The 22,446-nt window shown below is 51.7% G+C and overlaps 1 protein-coding gene and 1 long non-coding RNA gene across 2 annotated transcripts; one reads left to right on the forward strand and one right to left on the reverse strand.

Annotated features, from left to right (window-relative positions):
- Positions 1-277: 277 nt before the first annotated feature.
- On the reverse strand, positions 278-21,880 carry Ttc22 (tetratricopeptide repeat domain 22). Its single transcript, XM_069987131.1, has 7 exons — positions 21,133-21,880; positions 7,445-7,500; positions 7,162-7,277; positions 6,361-6,479; positions 5,424-5,585; positions 2,668-2,820; positions 278-2,224 (listed from the first exon to the last, which is right to left on the reverse strand). Exons 1-7 carry the CDS (start codon positions 21,697-21,699, stop codon positions 1,688-1,690), a joined length of 1,710 nt encoding a protein of 569 aa, XP_069843232.1. The 5' UTR covers positions 21,700-21,880; the 3' UTR covers positions 278-1,687.
- LOC138803299 (uncharacterized) lies at positions 11,737-18,841 on the forward strand. The gene is made up of 2 exons (XR_011364928.1): positions 11,737-11,914; positions 17,396-18,841. It is a non-coding gene; the product is annotated as an uncharacterized lncRNA (long non-coding RNA).
- Positions 21,881-22,446: the final 566 nt, after the last annotated feature.

Here is a 22,446-nt window from a genome sequence, read left to right on the forward strand (position 1 = left end):
GGAAGGTCATAGTTACAGCTTTGGGTGGAGAAGGATTGGGGTGGGGGTGGGGATAGAAGACAGGGCCGTGTATACTGCCTACTGGCCCCAGCTGCAAAGGAGACAGAGGAGGGAGGGAGAGAATATCATTATCTAAAATGCTGAGGTAACAGGGACCTCAGGGTGGCCTTGTATCCACATTCCACTAGTACCACCATGTATACCACCATTAGTTTTAGAACATTGTCTGAATGCACCATGTGACAAGTGACACATAAGTGTAAGTAAACACATAGGCTTTAGTGTAGTTCCATTTATTAGCATTTTTTCCAAACCTTAAAAATGCTTGAAGGGGCTGGGAAGGTGGCTTAGTGGTAGAATGCTTGCCTACCATGCATGAAACTGTTCAATTCCTCAGTACTACATAAACAGAAGAAACCAGAGGTGGCTTTGTGGCTTAAGTGGTAGAGTGCTAGCCTTGAGCAAAAGCTCAGGGACAGTGCCTAGGCCCTGAATTTAAGCTCCAGATTGGCCAAAAAAAAAAAAGTTGAAAGTCAGTCTGAGGTACAGGTTGAGGAGGATGGATGGATGACTAGCATGCCACTTCCCTTCTTGGCTCTGTTCTTCCAGGTGTGCAGTGAAGGGATTGTGGGGTATGACCTACAGCACTGTACTTCTGTCTACCCATCTTCCAGTGGCTATGGAGATTCAGGTCCAGCCTGAGGTCCAGGGACATAAGCAATACAAGGAATACAGCTCTCCAGAGAAAGCAAAAGATGCAAAGAACTCATAAACCCTTATGGAGGTCTTGCTGCAATTATGTGCAACTAGCATTCCTGGAATTTGACAAGAACTGACTCTGAATTTGGGGGTTAAGTTAGCTCTTATGTGGGAGGCTGCAGAATCCAGCCCAGCCATTCTATAATTGGTGGCAATTAGAATCTGCCTTCAACAAATTCCACATCTAAGATTTAGGATTTTGATCCCAAGTGTGTAAAGTTCCAAGATTTCCTTCATTCTCTGACAGAAGGTTCAAGATTGGAGACAGGTGGCACACTTCCTAATGGATTCTCTGAAGAATAGAGACATCAGATAAAGGTTCTGTTTAATGGGTTTTATTTCAGGGAGTTTGGAAGGCCTTTCAGACTAAGTAACTGGCCAAGGAAGAGGACTGATGGAAAGGTGGTAGGTAGGAATGGGTTCTGTGCACCCAGATTTACGTTAGGGTCCGGTCTGTAGCCCACCCATTGTGAGATCTTGACCTAATGGTTTAGAGCTTTTCTGGCTGAAACACCCACTTCACTTATTTATGAGGCTTTATTATAAAGGACCCTGTAGATCTTGGGAATCTAAAGACAGCTAGCTATTCAAGCATCAGGGTCTCCAGTACCAGGACTTAGAAAATCACCACAATTGAGGCAACTCCTTTTTTCAGAGGGCGTGAGCCATGTTTCTTCTGCATGTCCCTCAATTGACAGTCTCCCAGTCTCTGCTGGTCTCAAACTCGTCTTGAAGCCCATCCACAATTTCCTAAAAGAATTGAACTGTCCTTGCCTACACGGGAGGGTGGAGCCATTCTTTGGGCTCCCAGACTTGATCCAATCAGCTGTGGCTAAGGGGCCTCATCGGGGGCGGGCCCTCTCCGGGGGGCGGGGCTTCGCCGGGACGGGGCCTCGCCGGGGCCTCCCATCAGGTCTCCTGCTCCAGCTCAGAAGGAGAAGGCCCGACGGCCACGTGGCGCTGCGGCGCTCTCACCCTCCAGTTCCATGGTCTCGAACAGCAGCCGCACCAGCGCCGGCCGTCCCTGGACCACCAAGGCCCGAGCCAGTCCCAGCACCTCCTCGGTGTGGCCGCGCCACACGCGCTGCAGCTCTTGGCGCAGGCGTGCCGCGGGGTACTTGCCCTGGGCGCGGCGCAGCCAGACGTCCACCTCGCAGCCCAGCTCGCCGTCGCTCAGCTGCGCCTGGCTCCACTGTGCCAGCAGCGTCTCCAGCAGGCAGCCGAAGCCCTCGGTGTGGCCGGAGCCCGCGTCGTCCAGCTCGACGGCGCGCTTGAAACAAGCGGCAGCGTTGGCCTCCTCTCCCTGGATTCGCAGGCACTTGCCCCGCAGCAGCTGCAGCTCGGGCAGCGTGGCGCCCAGCTCCGACTCGCCGGCTTTGGCCAGGAAGACCAGGGCCTGGTTGAGCGCCGCCTCGTCCACCGCCAGCAGCTCCTTCACAGCGTCCACGCCCATGTAGTAGTAGACCTGGGGGGGGGGGGAGCGAATGAGCCTTCCTCCCGCAAATCCCCACCCTCCCAGCCGGAGCCTGATGGTTAAAAATCCCCTTTGTTCATTCCCAACCTCCCTTTTCCCTTAACTGTTCACGCGAGTCTTGTTTCCGCCCCTCTGGAAAAGTAAGAGGACAGGTCCAGCCCCTCCATGCTCAGCCCTATGTCCCCGGGCCTGTCAATCTCCATCAGTGAGTTTTCCCAAATAGAATTTTCATCTCTTGGTAACCCCAGAGCACAGTAGGCACATCTGGATGCCGAACTGTACTTACCACTGAGAGAGCCAGGCCCCTCTATACTTTGAGGCAGTTGATGAGTTACCGAAGGGGGAGACCTTCACAACTGTCTGTCCTCCTGCCCAGGCCTACCCTGGTAGGTTCTCTGAGACTTTGGCTAATAAAGTTTAAAAGGCTTTCTTACCTGACTGATGTCCAGGTAGGCCCTGAGACCTGGGCACACCTTGACCACTTCCTCCAGGTCAGACTTGGCACAGGCCAGATGGTTCCTGTCAGGTATGCCCCCTAGCCCCATCTTGGCCCGCTCCAGGTCGTGTAGGTAGGCTCTGATGTGGATCTGCCAGCAGAGGGTCAGCTCAGAAAAGGTGCTTAGGCAAGGACCTCAGCCTCCTTTCTGACCCAAATGAAGCCAATCTCTCTCCATAGCCACCAGACTTTCGGTGGTGCAACAGAAATCCACCCCCCCCCCCCATCTTAGTCCTGTGCCAATTTGGCCAGCCACTCCCCCACGTCTGGCCTCCCTTCCATACAGTGAGGGCCTGGTGTAGTCAGAACCCCTCAGTTGCTAGGCATCAGTGGCTCACACCCATAATCCTGTTCTGGAGGCTCTTCAGGAGGCTGAGGATTTTGATTCATAGCTAGCCTCAGCAGGACAGTCTGGGAGAGTCTTTATCTCCAATTATCTACCGAAAAAAATCAGAAGTGGAACTATGGCTCAAGTGATAGAGCACTACCATGAATGGAAAAAGCTACAGGACAGCACTCAGGCCCTGTGTTCAAGCCCTCATATTGGTACAAAAAGAAATGAGTTATCTACTCATTCAGCAAATGTATATTGATCCCTCCCCCCACTATTATCCAGGTGACTTGGAGAAAGGTACCTCTGTCAACCGTATTTTCTGTATCTGAAAAGCCATTCCCTTGGAGGAATTGCCATGACAACAGACAGAATATGTTTTAGTCAGGCCCCAGCACATGCTCATTTCATTCATTCATTTATCCATTCATTCATTCATTCATTATGCAGGTAGAATCTACTATATGCCAGGCACTGAGGGTACAATAGAGAGCAAAATGGCAAGACCCCCTGTAGTGGGGAAGGGATAGTAAACACAATAAATCAAGAACTAGTATCTTACAGAGTGATTGATGTTAAAAAGAAAATGTAAACCAGGCAAGGATAGAAACTATTGTCAAAGGGTGATATTTTCACTAAGATGACTGCTGGAAGCTGTCTGCAAGAGTAAGGGGAAAGCTAATCAGCTATCTAGAAAAAGAATACGCTGGGTAAAGGCCAGGCCAGGGGGCTGCAAGAGCAGAGCGAGTAGGTCTGGCTCATAGGTGCTAGTGTTGGCTGAGGCCTCTACATTGATCATGTGAATTCTTTCCTTTGGCTTCTTCCTTCCCTGTAAAGTGGACCTTGGGAGCTACAGGGAGACAGCAAGCATTACGATACAAGATGATGATGAAGTGAGGAGGTAAGCAGAGTTCCTGCTAACGGAATGCAAGCTGGGGTGAGGGGAAGCTGTTTGCTTCTTGGTGCCCTTGTGGCCCCATTTGTAGTCTGGCCCATGTCTGGCTTCTCTCTCTCACTGTGTTCTTGTGAGGAGTAAGACAGACCCAAAAACAAGAGCACTAGGTGAGATGCTGAGACCAACGAAACTGTTCCATCATTTGCTGCAACAATTAATATCCTTATTACTGATAATAATACGCCTATCAACCACATCAAGGAATTTCCTGCCTGGCATCTAAGGCAGCTTCGTAAAGTCCCTGAGACCAAGACAGGGAGATGATTGGCCACTAGGTGGCGTGAAAGGAGGTGGAGAAGATGGGAGAAATGGGACTGTAAAAGATTTATAGGAGCTGAAGAGAAACCGGAGTGTAAGTAGGACTTACTTTGGAGCAAAGTAAACTTGGAGCTCCCCATCCAGATGGGCTCTGAGAGCTGGAGGGAGGTGGCTCCCACTGAAATGTGTAACTAGCAGCAGTGAATGACTGCATGTGAGACTGTCTCGAGAGATGAGAGAATTAGGGCTGGGAAAAGGCGGCTCAGTGGTAGAGCATTTGCCTTGCACGCATGAGGCATTGGGTTTGATTCCTCAGCACCACATAAGCAGAAAAAGCTGGAAGTGGTGCTGTGGCTCAAGTGGTAGAGCACTAGCCTTGAGCTGAAGAGCTGAGGGACAGTGCCCAGGCCCAGAGTTCAGGCCCATGACTGATGAGAGAGAGAGAGAGAGAGAGAGAGAGAGAGAGAGAGAGAGAGAGAGAGAGAGAGAGAGAGAGAGAGAGAGAGAGAGAGAGAGAGAGAGAGAGAGAGAGAGAGAGAGAGAGAGAGAGAGAGAGAGAGAGAGAGAATACCAGTTCTTTAGGATTGCTTATGATATACTTGATGCGGAATCTAATGTAAGGCTCTTATTGACTTCATGAGGCAGGTAATCTGTCCTCTCCAATCCACACATATGGAAATCGAGGCTTAGAACTGAGTTCTTTGAATTGGAAGTGGTCATGTAGAATCTGAACCAAGACTGTCTGTGTTCAAGGCCAGAGCTCTGATCCACTGCTGTAGGCTATGTCTACTGCACTTGGGCCTTTCTAAAGTACCTCCCATACCCAGGGATGAATTTCAATGCCACCTCATTTATCCTCTGACCCTAAGATCCTTAGTCATGTCTTTAACATCTGGAAAGTGTGGTTCGGAGAGGACATGACTTGTCATACATCCCAAGCAATAGATGGAGAGGCTGGATGTTGATTCCATTAGCCCTACGCTGCAGGGCTGATCCAGAACATGGAGGCTCCTTGGCCAGGCTCTGGGGGCAGGGCTTACTCTACAACTTTCCTCAACACCATCTGGTTCCTCTTCCATCACAATGGTTCCAGGGCCTCTGGCCTCTGATTCTTGATGACAGGATGAGGTGGTACTGCAGATGGACCCACCTTGGCCCTGGTGCAGTATGCCTGCCAGTTGAGCTCTGGGTCTCGAAGGACATCCAGGGCCATGTTGCAGGTTCCAATGGCCATATCTTGCTTTCCTAGGAAGTGGAAGATTTTGGCCAGGCGATTCAGGATGGGAGGCTGGTCCTTGGCAATCTCAATGGCCTGGGAAGGAAGAGGGTAGGAGGTTGTCTCTCAGACTGGCTCAATGGTGCCTGAGCCACAGGTGCCCGGTTCCACTTAGATTCCTGCCATTACAGAGGTACTAATTCCCACCTCTACCCAATCAGTTCTGTCATGTGGAACCCAACACTTCAGGACAAACCCACTGGCACTCAACTCCAGAGAGTCTGACTCAATGCCGTGTTTGCCTGTTGTAGCCAGAAGACCCTTCAGGTTCTAGTCACCCCTCCACCAGCAGTATCCCTTCAGTTTCCCAGGGCAGAAAGGCCAGAGTCAGCCTTTACCTCCCTGTACTTCTGGGGCTTCCTGCTCGGATACAGCATCCTCCTCCCTTCCCCCGCCGACCCTCCTGCCATGTTGGTTGACTGCTGTCTGTTCTGAGTGACTTGCCTTAGGGTCATGTGGCCCGTGGGAGGATCTGGAAAGGAGAGTTCAGCTAAACTAAACTCATCTTATCTCCACTGGGGGGGGGGGGGTAGGGACAATGTAGACACTGGTTTCAAGGAGCAAGTCTGGGGGTCAATTTCAAGCCTAGAGAAATAGGCTTGGGCCAGCTGGAGGTGGGGGACATGGGCTTACACAGGGAGGAGGAATGGCCACAAAGGAATGAGGTGGTTGGAGAGAGAGGTATGGAGGAGGGTGCTCCCTGGGTTAGCCACATAGTGGGGGTGATACAGAGAGGGACAATGGTTCTGGGGGAGAGGGGAGATGTCAGGCTCCTCCAAATGTGCAAAGTACATGTGACTGGGGCATGTACCTTGCCAAAGCAGTCCAGGGGGTCGGTCCCTGAGTACCCGTAGTCATGGACGCCCATCGGGGTAGTGGAGAAGGTGTCCTTCCTCTCCAGCAGCATGCCAAGGTAGCACCAGGCCAGAGCTGGGTGTGAGAGGGTGGGAAAGGTCTCTGGGGAGCAGCAGCCCCCATGAAGAGGATGGAAAGGGCAGTGGGGGTGAGGGCATGAGGGAGGGAGTGATGCAGGGGTAGAGAGAAGCACAGGCGGAGTGAGGGAGTGGGTGGGACATTCTGGTGCTCAGCCTCCGTCTAACATGTCACCCAGGACCTCAATGCCAGGGCATAGCTGTCTTCTCATTCTGCCTCCTGGTAGCTGTGATCCTTGTGCTAGCTTGTCCGGCTCTGTGAGCCAATGTCTTTTAGAGGAAGCCTTCATCCCCAATCCTGTTCCTCAGGTCTAGGAATGTGCACTTGTAACACTTTATTTCTTTGGGAGTGGGAGGGAACAAAGATTCTCTATGTAGATCAGGCTGGTTTTAAACCCATGATCCTTCTTCCTCAGCCTTCCAATGTTGGGATTATAGGTGGGCGCTACCTTGCCCTGCTCTGCACTGCTTGGTAATCTGAATGTTTGCTAGCACAAAAAGTATTGTCTCCTTGAGGTGAACACATGAGTTTATGAGACAGGCACAAAGGGGAAAGATGTGGCAACAGAAATAGAGAGACAGTGCTAGAGTTTGGTGACAGGGCCTGTGACAAGGACCAGGGACAGTGTACGGGGACAACAGGGCAGAAGATCTCCTTTTACCTCCACGCTAGAGCTTACCTTGGTGGAGGGAGTCTGAGGACTTCAGGACTTGTCGCAGCAGGGCCAGTGTGCGGTTGAAGGCAGGCAGCCTCTTCTGTTCCTCATTGCCCAGCTCCAGGAAGATGCCATCCAGCCTGTGACCCCAAAGGGTGTTCCTCCAAATCACTTCAGAGCTCTGCAAGCCTCCCGGGAAAACCTCTTCATGGGATGGGCCCCAGCCACCTCTGCCCCAGCCCTTGGCCTGGGTTCCAATCCCGGCTCTCCCCAACCGCCCCATGTTCCTCTCCACCCCAGGCCTGACCTGATGAGGAGCATTGCCATGGTGAAGTACCAGCTCCTTTTCTCCTCCTGCGGGATCTAGAGAGACAGAGAACACCATGCAGTTGTTATTGAGGGGCTCAGGAAGGCTGTTCACAGGTTTACACGCTCTCCCTGTACCCCAAGAGGCAGCAAGCACAGTGGAAAAGACGTTGGCCTTAAACACCCCTTGGTTCCAGCCCTGATTTGGCCACTGATCACAAAGGATAATTTATTTATTATTTATTTTTGCAGTACTGGGGTTTGAACTCAGAGCCTCAATTTGCTAGGCAGGCACTCAACCACTGGAGCCACACCCCAAGCCCTTTTTGCTTTGGATATTTTTCTTTCTTGCCCTCATTGAGCACCTTCCTCCACCTCTACCTTCCTGAGAAAGCCCCTGTGGGCCTGTGGGGCGTGTCCTGACCAGCCTAGGCTCCTCCCTCCCTCCACCAACTGCTTTCCCATTATTAGTCTTGCCAACCCCATCACCACACATTTAGACTGACTTGGGTACCAGATAAAATATTTATGCTGTTATTTATGGAAGTAGCTGCTCCTGCCTCAGGAAGGAATTTTAATGAAAACCAATAAAACCCCCAGTGCATGTCGGAAGCTTGGCCTCAGGCTCCAGCCCCTCCCCCCTCATTCATATCCCCCACCATTGGTATTCTGCACTCCCCCACCCCCATCCCAGGGCTGCCTCAGCTGAGGATACCTACATACCTCCAGCAGCATTCAGTTCTGCTGGCATTTCTGAGCTGGTGCCAGGTCTTAGTTGATTTTTTTTTTGGGGGGGATCTGGTCGTGGGGCCTGAACTCTGAGCCTGGGCACTGCCCCTCAGCTCTTCAGCTCAAGGCTAGCGCTCTACCACTTGAGCCACAGCGCCACTTCCGGCTTTTTTCTTTTTTCTTATGTGGTGCTGGGGAATCGAACCCAGGGCCTCAGGCATGCAAGGCAAGCGCTCTACCACTGAGCCACCTCCCCAACCCCAGGTCTTAGTTGAGAATGTGGTACTTGCTATGAGAATGTGGTACTGAGTAGGCACTGACCCCCTGTCCTGAGGAGGCTCCCCAGCTGGCTGGGGAAACAGAGTCAGGACTTGTCAGCACCTGCCATGTGCAGAATCCTTACCCTGCTCACCTCAATCGCACAACCAACCTGGGAGGGACAAGTTAGCCCCATTTTTACAGTTGAACATATTGAAGGTATTGTGACTTTGCCAATCATGCGGCTTGAGTGTCAGAGCTGGGATTCTTCACCAGGCCAGCTCACCAAAAACTCTTGTAGAAAGCAAAGCCTGACCAAGACTGTGAGAGTGATGCAGGTTGTGAGGACTGACAGGACACCCCGGTCTGTGAGTTTAGGGTGGGTCTTGAGTGGTGGGCAGCACTGTAGATGGGGACCAGGGCAGACGGGAGGAAGGGCTTAGCATGAGTGAAGGCCTGGGGACAGGACACCTGAGGCACAGTGCTGAGTGTATGCATAGAGGAGGGGCAACAGGGACCTTGGATGAACTTGGAAGGGGAGGGAACCTTGTATGTAGGTGCCCCACTGGGGCAGGGGCAGGAAGTCCCGGCTCCAGGCAGAGCACCCAGAGAGGCTCTCGAGAATCCTCAGCCCTCCCTCCAGGATTATCTCTGGGTGGCTTGAGGCAGGGCAGTGAGAACAAGAGAGGAGAGGTTGGTCCCCTCTTGAGGGGCCTGGCAGGAAAGACACAATTAGAGAAGGGATACAGGGATGATGGGAGATTGCAGGGCCATCTCACCCTGTCCAGGAAATTGCCAGGCTTCCCAGAGGCGGCCCTGGAGAGAGGCTCAGGATGCCAGGGAATTGCCCAGGTGGACACCGCAGGGCACCTCAAGAGGCCATGGGTCTCATGCTCAGAGATGGGGGAGCATGGGGGCGCTGGGATCTGCATGCAGTTTGAGGCTGGAACCAGGGAGCAAGGAGTTGGGGAGTGAGCAGGAGAACATCGGGAGGGTCTGAGTACCACGTTCAAAATTGGGAATTCCTCTGCAGGGCAGAGGGGAGCCATAGCAGGGGTAAGAGCTGCGCAGTTCCAAGATCCTCTGTGCTTGCTTTTCTCTCTCTCTTCTTTCTTTCTTTCTTTCTTTCTTTCCTTCTTTCTTTTTCTTTCTTTCTTTCTTTCTTTCTTTCTTTCTTTCTTTCTTTCTTTCTTTCTTTCTTTCTTTCTTTCTTCCTTTCTTTCTTTCTTTCTTCCTTTCTTTCTCTCTCTCTCCTTCCTTCCTTCCTTCCTTCCTTTCTTTCTTTTTGGCCTGTCATGGGGCTTGAACTCAGGGCCTAGGTGCTGTCCCTGAGCTTTTTTGCTCAAGACTAGCAATCTACCACTTTGCGCCACAGTGCCATTTCTAGTTTTCTGGTGGTTAAGTGGAGATAAAACGTCTCATGGACTTTTCTGCCTGGGCTGGTTTTGAACCATGATCACCAGATCTCAGCCTCCTTAGTTGTTAAGTGGAAATATGTCTAAGGCTGTAGTTTTGAAGAACACTGTGGTGGAGAGAGGAACAGGCCCCCCAGGGCACCCTTGAGGATAGGCAATACTTCCCAAAGCAGAGAGGTGGATGCTGGATCACTGTATTTACTTTCCTTCCACAGAAATGGAGCAGGAAGATGGATGCAGAGTTATGCAGCATTTTCTGTGGGCCATGCTGACTAAAGACCTTGACATATTGTCCAGGTCTGACTGAGGGCAGGAACAGGAGTCTATGGTACCTTGGGCAGCCTGGCTGCTTGTGGTATGGCCTCAGACATCAGACCTGTTTTATGGTTGGCCAAACTGAGTCACAGCAGGAGAAAATGGCCCTGCCTTCCCTATGTGCTCCTGACTAGGGGGAAAGGACAGAAGTGAGAGCAGGTGGAATGAGTTGGTTTGGGTGTGTTAACAGAGATTGCAGAGGCCTGGAAGTCCTGGGGGAGGAGACCATGGGGAGCCTGGGTCCTTAACTGCAACACTCTGGGTGTCTCAGGGGCTGTGAGGACCAGCTGAAAGGAAGGGTTATCCTGGCTTGCATTGTGGAGAAGCTGAGTCAGGCTCTTCAATCAACTCCTTTGTCCTCTGTGACCTGTTTCAGTCCCCAGTCTCCTCCTCTCCTAGGACTTCTGGCCCCTGTGGGGTCACTGCACCACTGCTGCTTTTGCAGGTCTCAGAGTTGGAGAGAATATACTGCCCACAGCAATGTTCTCCCTGAAGCACAGCTGCACAACCTCTCTGTCTCTTTGTCTCTCTGTCTCTCTGTCTCTCTGTCTCTCTCACTTGGCAATCGATTAAATTTTGTCCCTAACCACATGGTCAAGTGCATGCTTTGTCCACAGCAATCAGTCATTCTGTCAATCCTTATGACATCTGAAGACACTGAAGTGACTTCCGCACAAGGTCACACAACAGTTAGCACCAGGGCTTACAGCATGCCCTTCCCTTACCACACCATCAATGTCTGAAGTCAGAGCCTGGTTATGGACTTCACTAACCTAGCAATACCACCACCTGATGGTAGCATGGCTGAATTGCAGGGCAACTCAGGAGTTTAATTCCTTCCCTTTAACTAAATTAACAAAACAACAACAACAAACCTGGGCCAGGTGCTGGTGGCTCATGCCTGTAATCCTAGCTACTCAGGAAGCTGAGATCTGAGGATCATGGTTCAAAGCCAGCCCGGGTAGGAAAGTCCATGAAACTCTTATCTCCAATAAACCACTAGAAAACCAGAAGTGGTGCTGTGGCTTGAGCAGTAGAGTGCTTGCCTTGAGCTGAAGAGCGCAGGGACAGCGTCCAAGCCCAAAGTTCAAGCTCCATGACCGACAAAAACAAACAAACAAAAAAACCAACAAAAAACCTGGCTTTTGAGTGACATGTGTATGACAAATCTCAAATACAGCCCCCAATATCACACTTGAGAATGACAGTTGCAAAAGGAGGGTTGCAGCTGGGGTTAGTGGATACGGAGTGGAAGGAATGGCATGGCTAGATGGAATAGAGCCGCTAGCTAGCATGCTTTGGCTTTCATCCTCCATCCTTGCAACGGAGCTTCCAGAGGGCTGTTCACTCAGTGGTGACTGAAAATGAGCTGTCTCTTTAAATGGCCTTCTGGTTGATGCAGAAGCAGCAGCTGGAGCTGTTACCAGGGGCAACCTGGCAAGCCACAGTGTGTTAAATTAAATTAAACAGGCCTCTGGCTGTCCTTCCCTCCCACTGAGGGAGGGGCTGCTCTCCTCTCCTGGAGGATAAAAGTTACTGTGGAGCCTGTGCTGGAGCAGCTTCAGGAACTCCAGCTCCCAGGCGCTGAGGCAACCAGGAGGGAGGATTGTTTCCTGAGGTCCAGCACAGAAGCCCAGGCTTCAAGCTGGATGTCAACAATGACACTGCTGTCCTGTGGCTGGTTCATGGAAAGGAACTGGGCCAGGCCTACACTGCCTCTGTGGTAGAAGACGTAACCTTGGTCTGGGCTGCAGGTGAGCGAAGGACAAACTCAGTGAGAGTTTTCAGACTATCTCCTGGCTCTGGAGGCCAGGTCTCTCTGATCTCAAGTTCCTGGTCTTCCCACTATGTCTTTCTCCAAAGAATTAGAGTTTATACAGTGTTTACCAGTTACAGAAGGCTTATACATGATTCCATTGGGCCCTCAGAACATCCTGCATAGGATGCAAGGTAAAAGCCATTACCTACGCACTACAAAAGGGGAAACTGAGGCAAGATACTGTCCTCAAAGCCACATGGCCACTGTGAAAGCCTGGACTGAAACTTGGGCCTAAGGCTCTTTTTGCTATGCTGACGACAGCAAGTTTAATCAGTGCTTACTATATACAAACCACAGATGTATGTGTTCCCTCCTTCGCTCTCCCAAAGGTGAAAACTTATCAGGACATGAGGCAACAAAGGCATGAAGTTGGGTGATGTTCCCAGAATGAAACAGATGACAGGCAGCAGAACTCAAAACTCAGCCACTGAGTTCCAGGGTTAGGAAGTGGGGTTCTCAGGAATGCCTGAAGAGCCTGGGTCCTGCCGTTGGGTAGGTAAGCAGCAGGGCCGGTGACAGGGCAGAAACAATGGGATCAGGATAAGCCCTAAACAGGAGCAGGTGTGTGTCAACTTGGGTAGGTAGGGGATGGTTCCAAGCCTTCCATTTCCTTCAAAGCAGGGTGCTAATCAAGGGGGTGCTGGGAGCGTGGCAATAAAAGCCCTTTTTATGAAACCAATGCCTTTCAGATCTATATGCTCTGAGTGGGCTGGACAGACACCTTGTTTGTTCTTATGGAAACTATTTGCCTGCAGTTTGAACTTCGTCCCTGATGGCTGCCTTCCACATTCCAGAGTGGGTTCTTGACAGCTGACTCATTCTCTTCCAGGAGGGGAGTGGCAAAGGGTAGAGGGCAAAGACTGAGAACTTTCTGGGGTCACTGGGCACTTGTGTACACAGCACCAGATTCTCACTGTGGTGGAAAGGATATTGTACAGATGAGAAAACAGGGGAGGTATTGGGATCAAGGCCATCAGCCTCTTTGGCCTCCACGGCCTCGTGGGCCTCCCTCCAACACCCCACATCCTCTCTGACTCCTTGCTGACACTGTGAAGGCTGACACCACTGAGGAAGTCACAAACTGCTGGTCTAGGAGGACAATTCGTTCTTCCTGCACATCTGGAATGTCCTCTGTGGTGTCGGCCCACCTGGCCCCCTGCCACCTGTGGGACGGGCAGGAGGGGTCCTCTCTGCCCCCCATGGAAGCCGATGCTCTCCTGCCAGCTTTGCCAGGTGTAAGGGCCATGCAAGGCTGGACTCAGAGGCCCCCCAACCCCCGCCCCTGCCATCTCTCCTCAGGGATTCTGGAAAGGTCACCCGACTCAGCCTGTGTTAGAAGCTTGTGGAGAGGGTCATGGAGGGTTAAATACGGCCAGCTGTAGGAAGTTTGCAGATCAGCCTCTGCCTGGGGAGTGAATATTCAGCCCTGCACTGTGTTCCTGGACTGTCTCACATGATTTTTTTTTGCCAGTCCTAGGACTTGAACTCAGGGCCTGGGCACTGTCCCGGAGCTTTTTTGCTCAAGGCTAGTGCTCTGCCACTTTGAATCACAATGCCATGTTGAGTTTTCTGGTGGTTAATTGGAGAGAAGAGTCTTGTGGACTTCTGTGCCTGGACTGGCTCTGAACTGTGATCCTCAGATTTTAGCCTCCTGAGTAGTTAGGATTACAGTGGTGAGTCACCAGCATCTGGCTTGTTCCACATGAATTTTACTTAGAGCAGATGGACTATTAGCATGTCTTTTTTGGGCCTAAGTCTGATATGTGGACACAGGCTCAGTGCTGGACAATGAGGAGCCACTTCTCTAGTCCATGGTCCCTAGAGAGAAAGGGCTACATCTTGCCTTGTCCTGGGTCCAAATCCAATTCTAGCCCCAATGGGAAAGGGTGCAGCACTAACAGGCCTCATGAGCCTGTGTAGTATGACACCATATGTACACAACTCCTTCTCCCAGCCAGAGGCTGGTGCTGCTGGATCCTGTTAGAGCAGCGGTGGGGGAGGGGGGAGGGGACCCCAAATCTATAGGAAGGGAGACTCAACCCTCAAACTCACCAGTTAAGTGCGCAAGAAGCCAGCAGCCAACTCGGCAGCACTGATGTACAAGGTGAGGTCAAGAAGTCTGAGTCAGGGGCTGGGAAGGTGGCTCAGTGGTGGAGTGCTTGCCTTGAATGCATGAGTCCCTGGGTTCGATTCCTCAGCACCCCATAAGCAAAAAGAAAAAAGCCGGAAGTGGCGCTGTGGCTCAAGTGGTAGAGCACTAGCCTTGAGCTGAAGAGCTGAGGGACAGCGCCCAGGCCCAGAGTTCAGGCCCCACAACCAGACCCCTCGCCCCCCCCCCCCCCAAAAAAAGAAGAAGTCTGAGTCAGACCCTCAGGAGTGCTGTCCTTAGCCTGTGCTTCAGTTCCTTTCAGCCGCTCATGCTGTGTGCCTCTGGGCAAGTCACTACACCTCTCTGAGCTTCCACTTGCTTGTCTTTAGACTGGGGTTAATAAGGAATGGGATTTTCAGTATTTCTGTGATGACCCAGTGAGATCATTTATCTATGAAAAGCACAAGCTCAGTGCTGGGCTTATCCTTACATGACCCAGCTGAATCAAATATAACCACTCAGAAGTGTGGAGGGATGCGTGTGCACATGTGCACAATCACACCTGAACACACACACAGACACTGGGACCCTGGGGTGGCTAACCAAGGGTACCTTCTTGCCAGTTACCACCCTGTAGGGTAAGAAGGATTGGAATTCACATACCTGTTTGTGAGGCTGGCCTGTAGCTTTGCCTCCCCTCCCTCTCTCCCTCCCTCATGCCCAGATGCCTGGTGAAATCCACATAGCACAAGGTTACCAGAGAAGTCCCTTCTCCGCCCTGAGCTGCTGTGCCCTGAGTGTGAGGGGAGCCCAGTGCCCAGCTAGTGAGGTCTCACTAATAAAGACAGTGAAGGTTGAACCTCAGAGCCTGACACGAACGCATAACTAGGTCTTATCTGACTGCAGAGTCTATGTACACATGAGCCTAATGCCCACAAAACCTTGATGTCTGCCACTAGGAAACCCTTTGTGACTCATGGTGGTGGGGGGTGGAGGGAGATGCTGGAGGAGCAGGAATGATAAAGCAAACTGGTTTTTCATATTTGTTTTTAGTCATGTAAGAGCAGGGGGATAACTCCTCTGTATAATAGCTTAATAAAAACAATTAAAAATAGTTAGAAAAAAAAACCACAGGGGATGGCAGGTGCTTAGTAGCTCATGCCTTGTAGTCCCAGCTACCAAGGAGGCTGAGATCTGAGAATTGCAGTTTGAAACTAGCCCAGGGAAGAAAAGTCCATGAGATTTTTTTTTTTTAATTTTCTGGTCCTGCCATTCGAACTCTGGGCCTAGGCTCTGTCCCTGCTCCTTTTGCTCAAGGCTAGCACTCTACCACAGCGTCACTTCCAGCTTTTTCTGTGGTTAACTGGAGATAAGAGTCTCATGGACTTTCCTGCTTGGGCTGGCTTTGAACTGCAATCCTCACATCTCAGCCTCCTGAGTAGCTAGAATTACATGTGTGAGCCACCAGCACCCAGCTTGTCCATGAGATTCTTTTTTATTTTTATTTTTTTGAAGAAGTGAGGGATTTGTCTTTTTAAAATTTCTTTTATTTATTTTTTGTTTTCCTGGTACTGAGGAATTGAATCCAGGGCTTTATGCATGCTAGGCAAGCACTCTACCACTAAGCCATATTCCTAGCTCTCTATCAGATTCTTAAACTCCAAATAACCATCCAAAAGGCATATGTAGGAGCTGTGGCTCAAGTGGTAGCATGCTAGCCTTGAGAGAAAACAAACAAAATCCTCAGAGACAGCACCCAGACCCTGGACCAGCAAAAACAAACAAAAAAATAACCAACCACAACAGAGAACAGAGACAGAAAGTCACATAGATGCACCCGCCCATGCATCAGGCCTGCTTGTTTTCAGATTCTGAGCTGAACTAGCCCCATAGCATGTCCTTTTGTCACTGGTCAGCAGAGGGGTTGTCTACTGCTCTCTAGCACCTCTTTATCCTCTGGCTCTTGGGGCCCTTCCCTGCCTGTGTTGGCCCAGCCTCGTCAGGTAAAACATCTCTGGTCACAGCCTAGACTGACACAGCTGCAGATGCCCAGTCCCGCAGCACTCTGCAGGGGCCATTACACTGAAGGAAGGCCCTTACTGCCTCTACCTTCCACACCCATCCTCTGAGTATCCTCAACACAAGACATGGTGACTTTCCTCTGCCCCGGTTTTCTTTTTCTGGAGAGGGTCCCTTCTCCACTGGCCTTCCTCACTCCCACTTCTGTGACCCCCTCCAGAAAGATCAAAGGCTTTTCTCTTGAGTGGCAATAGTGCTTTGCACTCAAAACCTTGTGTTTCTTAGGTCACTCATCCTACTGTGAGCCATGCATGCCTCCAGCCCAGTTCGCACTGGTTATTTGGAGATAAAAATCTCTCGAATTTCCAGGACACGTGGCTGGACCACCAGCTGCCTATTTTATGCTTCCTGTCATAGCTAAGATAACAGGCATGTGCCACCACATACAGCTTTCGTCCTTTGGGATGAACTCTTGTGAATGGAGCTTGCCTCAAACCATGATGCTCCTCCTTATCTCATTCTCCCAAAGAGGTAGGATTACAGGAATGAACCACCTGTGCCTGACCAAGAGTAAAGATTTGCAGCCTGGTCAGGGAAGTCCGTGAGACTCTTATCTCCAATTAACCACCAGAAAACGGAAGTGATGCTGTGGCTCAAGTGGTAGAGTGCTTGCCTTGAACTGAAGAGCTCAGGGACAGTTGCCCAGGCCCAGAGTTCAAGCCCCAGGACTGATAACACACACACACACACACACACACACACACACACACACACACACACACACACACACACACACACACACACACACACACACACACACACACACACACACACACACACACACACACACACAAAGCAAAGATTTGGAATCAGGAGCAGTAGTAGGTTCAACTGCTACCTACTAGCTCTGTCCCCTAGGACACATCGCTTGCTACGCTGCAGCTCTCTGGTCTGTAAGGTAAGTCTCCTGTGAGGACTGTGTGAGGTGGTCACAGATACGACCAAGTCAGCTGAGTGAGGGAGGCTTCCAAGAGGAGGTGACACCGGAGCTGGTCTCTGATGCATGGCGCTTGCTGCCTAGGCAGGGGGCACTGAACCCTCTCAGAGGCATAAACCAGTACAGGATATTTGGAGAACTATAAGCAGGTGAGAATTGCTGCCAAGTAGCAGGCAGGGGAGGAGGAAGCTGGGGGACTTCACTGTCATCCTGACTGCACCTATTTCTTGAGCAGCTTCTTGATGCCAGAACTTTAAGAAGGAATTTATTTATTCATTTTTTATTTTTATTTATTTATTTATTTTTTGCAGCACTGTGGACAGAACCAGGGCCTTGTGCACACTCGGCAAGTGATCTACCACTGAGCCTGTGCCCTGGGTCAGGTACTTTATAAACACCATGCCATCAGCTCCTCAATGACACCTGTCTCTCCTGACCGCAGCTACTCTGGACAGAACTGGGGAGCAGCACTGGACCAGGCCCAAGGACGCAGCACAGAGCCTGAGAGCCACATTGCCTCTACCCACCCAGCCCCGCCTGCAGCCATTGGCTCCCTCTGGGGAACACTGGGCACCTGACTCAGCACTCGCTCAGCTGGGTGTTCACTCGCTGCCCCGTGTGTCTGTGCTGACTGTGGAGACGATGGAACTGACCTCTGTTTGTTTATCATCCTTGAACTCTCCCTGTTTACCTCCTCCAGGAAGCCTTCCCAGAATGCCTCCCGAGGGACCATACAGTGCTCCTTCCTGTGCTCACAGTAGAGAGAAAGAGCATCTCTGCGGGGATCACTACAGCCCTAATGAGCTCTGAGCCCCCTAGCTGCTCCCCCAAGGCTCTTCAGGTCCCCAAACCACCTGAGACCATAATGTTGGTCACCACAGTGCTGGGTGCTGTCCACGCAGGGCAGCCTGGCATTCAGGGCCACAGGCTTAGACTTCAAAACTGGAGACCTCCAGCCTGCTGGCTCCATTTGATGGGCACACCTGCACCCAGCTTGCAGATGGAGGAGGTGTTGTGCGTGGCTGAGGGACACCTGGAACCCTGCCTTGTCGCTGTGTAGGCTCTTTCTAGGGACTTTACAATCATTAATGCTTCTTCCTCCTTTCCCACCCTCCCTGCTTCCTCCCAGTGCAAGGGCTCGAACTCAGGGTCTCAAGCTCCGCTTGGCTTTCTTGTTTACAGTTGGTGCTCTAACTGTTGAACCACGCCTCCAGCCTGGAATTTTGCTGGTTCGTTGGAGTTGGAGTCTCATGGACTTTTCTACCCAGGTTGATTTCAAATCATAATCCTCCAGGTTTCAGCCTCCGGAGTAGCTAGTTCTACAGACATGAGACACCAGTGACCAGCTTCAAACTCTAACTCTTAATTATGACATCTGCCAAGTAAAGGATGTCCTTGTTTTACTGAGGATGTTACCCTATTATTATCCCATTTCACAGACAGGGAAGGGATGCTAGAGATGCTAAGTGCCCATTAGAAGTGAGAGCATGGAGAGTTGGGTTCAGAACCTGGGCCACTGGCCCAGAGTCTCTTCCCAGCCTCTACCCTGCACTGCTGTCTGAAAGTCAAGTCTATGCCCACCCATTCACGCTCTCCTTGAGGTTGTGAATCACACATTTCTCCTTACAGAAGCCATGAATTTGGGTGGAAAAAAACACTGAGAGAGTATATGTGGGCTTTGTGAATGCAGATATGCTGCCTGTGTGTAAAGGTTGTGGCTCTTTAAATATCACCAGTCTATAAATTAGGAAACAGTACTGTTCTCTGCTTGACCTTGACTGAGTTATGCTTTCACAGAAGTCACAGCACCCTCTCTCAACTGTGGTATTTTCTTTCATAGGAGAGAGAATGCCCTCCACATCGTTCTCCCGCCATTCATACCTCCTGCAGCAGGCAACTTGAGAGATAGACCCCGTGATCACCACCTGGGATGTAGGATTTGGTTAATTTCCACCCTTGGAGTGTGGGTTGGATCTACTGGCTTGCTTCTAATGAACAGAATATGGCACAAGTGATATGATGTTGCCAGCTGCTGGTAAAGAGCTGAACTGAAAGTCTCCCTTCTCCCAGGCGAGCCTTCAGCTTCGACCACTGTGCCCTCGGCACTGAGCTGAGCCATGTCTGGATTCCTACCCCCACAAAACAGTACAAAGACAAGTGCTTACTGCTTTATGCCATGAAGTTTGAGGGAGACTTGTTCTGCAGCAACAGGCAACTTGTTTGCCTAGTAACTTTCCATTTCATGCCAATCCCTATGCTTCACTGACATATGCTGCATGAGTGCCCTTATGCACCAGGCATTGACAAACCAGGCAGACAGTAGGAACCATGCTGTGGGAGCTCAGGGGAGACTCTGATGGTCTGGGAAGTTATTGAGATATCCTAAAGAGAGATGTCTGATACAGACCTGGGACTGAAAAGCCTTCCAGGCAAAGGTGGAATAGAAGGTCGCCCAAGAAGAGCCCGAGCCAGCACAAAGTGAACTGTTAGGAGCAAAGGCTCACGGGAATCAAGGTGCAGTAGAATATGGCCAAAGCCTGGCTGAAAATGGGGAAAGTAGAGGAAGAGAGACAGGTGGCAGTCACCAAGGACCTCAAATGCCCTCCCCAGATTCCGAGGGTTTATCAGCTAGTGTGTGTGTGTGTGTGTGTGTGTGTGTGTGTGTGTGTGTGTGTGTGTGTGTGTGTGTGTGTGTGTGTGTGTGTGTGTGTGTGTGTGTGTGTGTGTGTGTGTGTGTGTGTGTGTGTGTGTACTGGGGCTTGAACTCAGAGCCTGGGCACTGTCCTTTAGCTTTTTCTTTCAAGGCTGACACTCTACCACTTGAGCCACAGCTTCACTTCTGGCTTTTTGGTAGTTAATTGGAGATAAAAGTCTCACAGACCTTCCTGCTTGGGCTGGCTTCGAAATGGGGTCCTCAAATCCCAGCCTCCTGAATAGTTAGGATTACAGGTGTGAGTCACTAGCACCTGGACAGCTTGTATCTTTTCTTTTTCTTTTTTTTCTTTTTTTGGGGGGGCCTGATCGTGGGGCCTGAACTCTGGGCCTGGGCACTGTCCCTCAGCATTTCAGCTCAAGGCTAGCGCTCTACCACTTGAACCACAGCGCCACTTCTGGCTTTTTTCTTTTTGCTTATGTGGTGCTGAGGAATCGAATCCAGGGCCTCATGCATGCAAGGCAAGCGCTCTACCACTGAGCCACCTTCCCAGCCCCTGTATCTTTTCTTTTCCCTCCTTCCTACCCTTCCTTCCTTCCTTCCTTTCCTTTCCTTTCCCTTTCTCTCTTTCTCTTTCTTTCTCTCTTTCTCTTTCTTTCTCTCTCTACCCTTCCCTCCCTTCTTTCTTTCTTTCCTTCCTACCTTCCTTCTTTCCCTTTCCCTTCCCTTTCTCTCTCTTTCTTTCTTTCTTTCTTTTCTCCCTCTCCCCCCTCTCCCCTTCTCTCTACCCCTCCCTCCCTCCCTTCCTTCCTTCCCTTTCCTTTCCCTTTCTCTCTTTCTCTCTCTTTCTCTTTCTTTCTTTCTTTCTTTCTTTCTTTTCTTTCTTTCTTTCTTTCTTTCTTTCTTTCTTTCTTTCTTTCTTTCTTTCTTTCTTTCTCTCTCTCCCCCCTCTCCCCCTCCCTCCCTTCTTTCTTTCTTTCCTTCCTTCTTTCCCTTTCCTTTCCCTTTCTCTCTCTTTTTCTTTCTTTCTTTCTTTCTTTTCTCCCTCTCCCCCCTCTCACCTTCTCTCTACCCCTCCCTCCCTCCCTCCCTCTCTCCCTCCCTCCCTCTCTCCCTTCCTTCCTTCCTTCCTTCTTTCCTTCCTCTCTTCTCTTTTCTCTTTTCTTTTCTGGTCACAGAAACAGGCACTTGCTTGAAGGAACAAGGAAGAGGGATGGACTGACCAGGTTGGGTTTGCAGTATTCTGGGAATACAATAATAATACCGATGTGGGCCCCTAGTACAGGAAGGCAAAGGGATAGAGGTCGTCCAAGAAGAGAATGGGGTGCACACTGGAGGAGGTGTCTCTGCAAAGACCACAGCCTTTGGGGGTGTGGGGCTGGGAGTGTCCCTCACCTGCTTCCCGTAGCTGAGCGCCTTGTCGTAGAGGGCGATGCCTGCCACCAGCACCCGTGCGCGCTCTTCTGGGCTGGCACAGCCCACATCGAAGCCGTGCGCGTAGCCTTGCTCCGCTAGGCAGCGCGCAGCGCGGAGCTGGGGGTCCCCGGAGGCCTCGGGCTCTTCTGCCAAGCCCATGAGGCCCGCCAGCCTCGCGGCGCACGCCTCCTCCTCCTCCTCCTGGCCCAGACGCCCGTACACGTGTGCCAGGTTGGCCCAGGCGTTGAGGTTGCCGGGGTCTTCGCGGGCCACCTGGAGGAAGCGCTCGCGGGCCTCGTCCAGCTCCTCCAGGTGGAAGGCGAGCGCGCCCAGCAGGTGGCCCAAGGCCGGCCTCTGCCCCGCAGCCGCCAGCTCCAGCTCCTGCCGCAGGCGCTCCCGCTGCAGCTTCAGATCGCGGGGTCGCGATGAGGCCGGCGCGCACGGCTCGAAGTTCAGCTGCATCTCCAGGTGGAAGTGGCCGGGGAGGTAGTCTAGGTCGTCGATGAGCGCGTCCAGGTCGTCAGCCACGGCCTCGGGATCCGTCATGGCTGCGCTGTTGCTCCCTTGGCCTCGCCAAGTCGGTGGGTGGGCAGTGGATGGCGGGGTGCGGGGCGGGGAGGACGCCAGCCAGAGCGAGCCGGCATGGAGGCCCAGGGCGCGGCCACCACCGGGTCCCCGTCCGACCCAGGGATCCTGGGCGCCTCCCGCCCATGGGTGGGTCCCGTGTCAGCCACGGGGAGTGTCCTGTAGGTGTTTCCGCTTTCGCTGCTCAGCTAGACACAGCCTTGCACAACCAGGTGTGCCAGAAAAACAGGTGCATTGCCAAATGCGGGCCTCGCAAACCCGGGTACGCGGGGCAAAAGGGAGAACTTTTCACTCTGCTCAGCAGATGAGGAAACTGTTTCAGAGGAGGACAAGAGCTGGCCCAGCTCACAGGACTGGGGCGTGCCCCGCAAGAGCTCTGGAACCCCACTTTTGCCCAAGATCACCTCCCTCCGGGGTGCGGCTCCGTGCTGCCCTCCTGAGCAAAGCCAGGACTGGTCTTGCAGCTGAGGAAGCCCAGCTGTTCCATGCCCTCCACTGCTGTCCGGTCCCCTCAGCTGCTGTCCCCCCCCCTCCCCTCGGCCCTCCTAGCTCTCCAGTGTTCTTCCTCTCGGCAGAGTTCCCCCACACCTCTCACCTGGGTTCCTTCAGCCATTATTCCCACACTTCCCACTCGGGATTTCGCTACATCCTCTCTGCTCAGCAATGGCTTCCAGGTGCCAGTTCTCATTTCACTTGTTCAACCTGAGT

The sequence above is a fragment of the Dipodomys merriami genome, unplaced genomic scaffold, assembly GCF_024711535.1.
Source record: "Dipodomys merriami isolate MVZ:Mamm:240054 unplaced genomic scaffold, mDipMer1.0.p SCAF_34, whole genome shotgun sequence".
NCBI classification, from domain to species: domain Eukaryota; kingdom Metazoa; phylum Chordata; class Mammalia; order Rodentia; family Heteromyidae; genus Dipodomys; species Dipodomys merriami.

Bases quoted from the DNA above. Each gene is read 5' to 3' on its own strand.
- Ttc22 (XM_069987131.1), bottom strand. From the start codon at position 21,699: ATGACGGATCCCGAGGCCGTGGCTGACGACCTGGACGCGCTCATCGAC. The intron at 7,278-7,444 runs GTCAGGCCTGGG...TTGGGGTCACAG, and splicing joins ATGGCAATGCTCCTCATCAG to GCTGGATGGCATCTTCCTGG. The intron at 5,586-6,360 runs GTACATGCCCCA...CTTCCTTCCCAG, and splicing joins CCCTGGACTGCTTTGGCAAG to GCCATTGAGATTGCCAAGGA.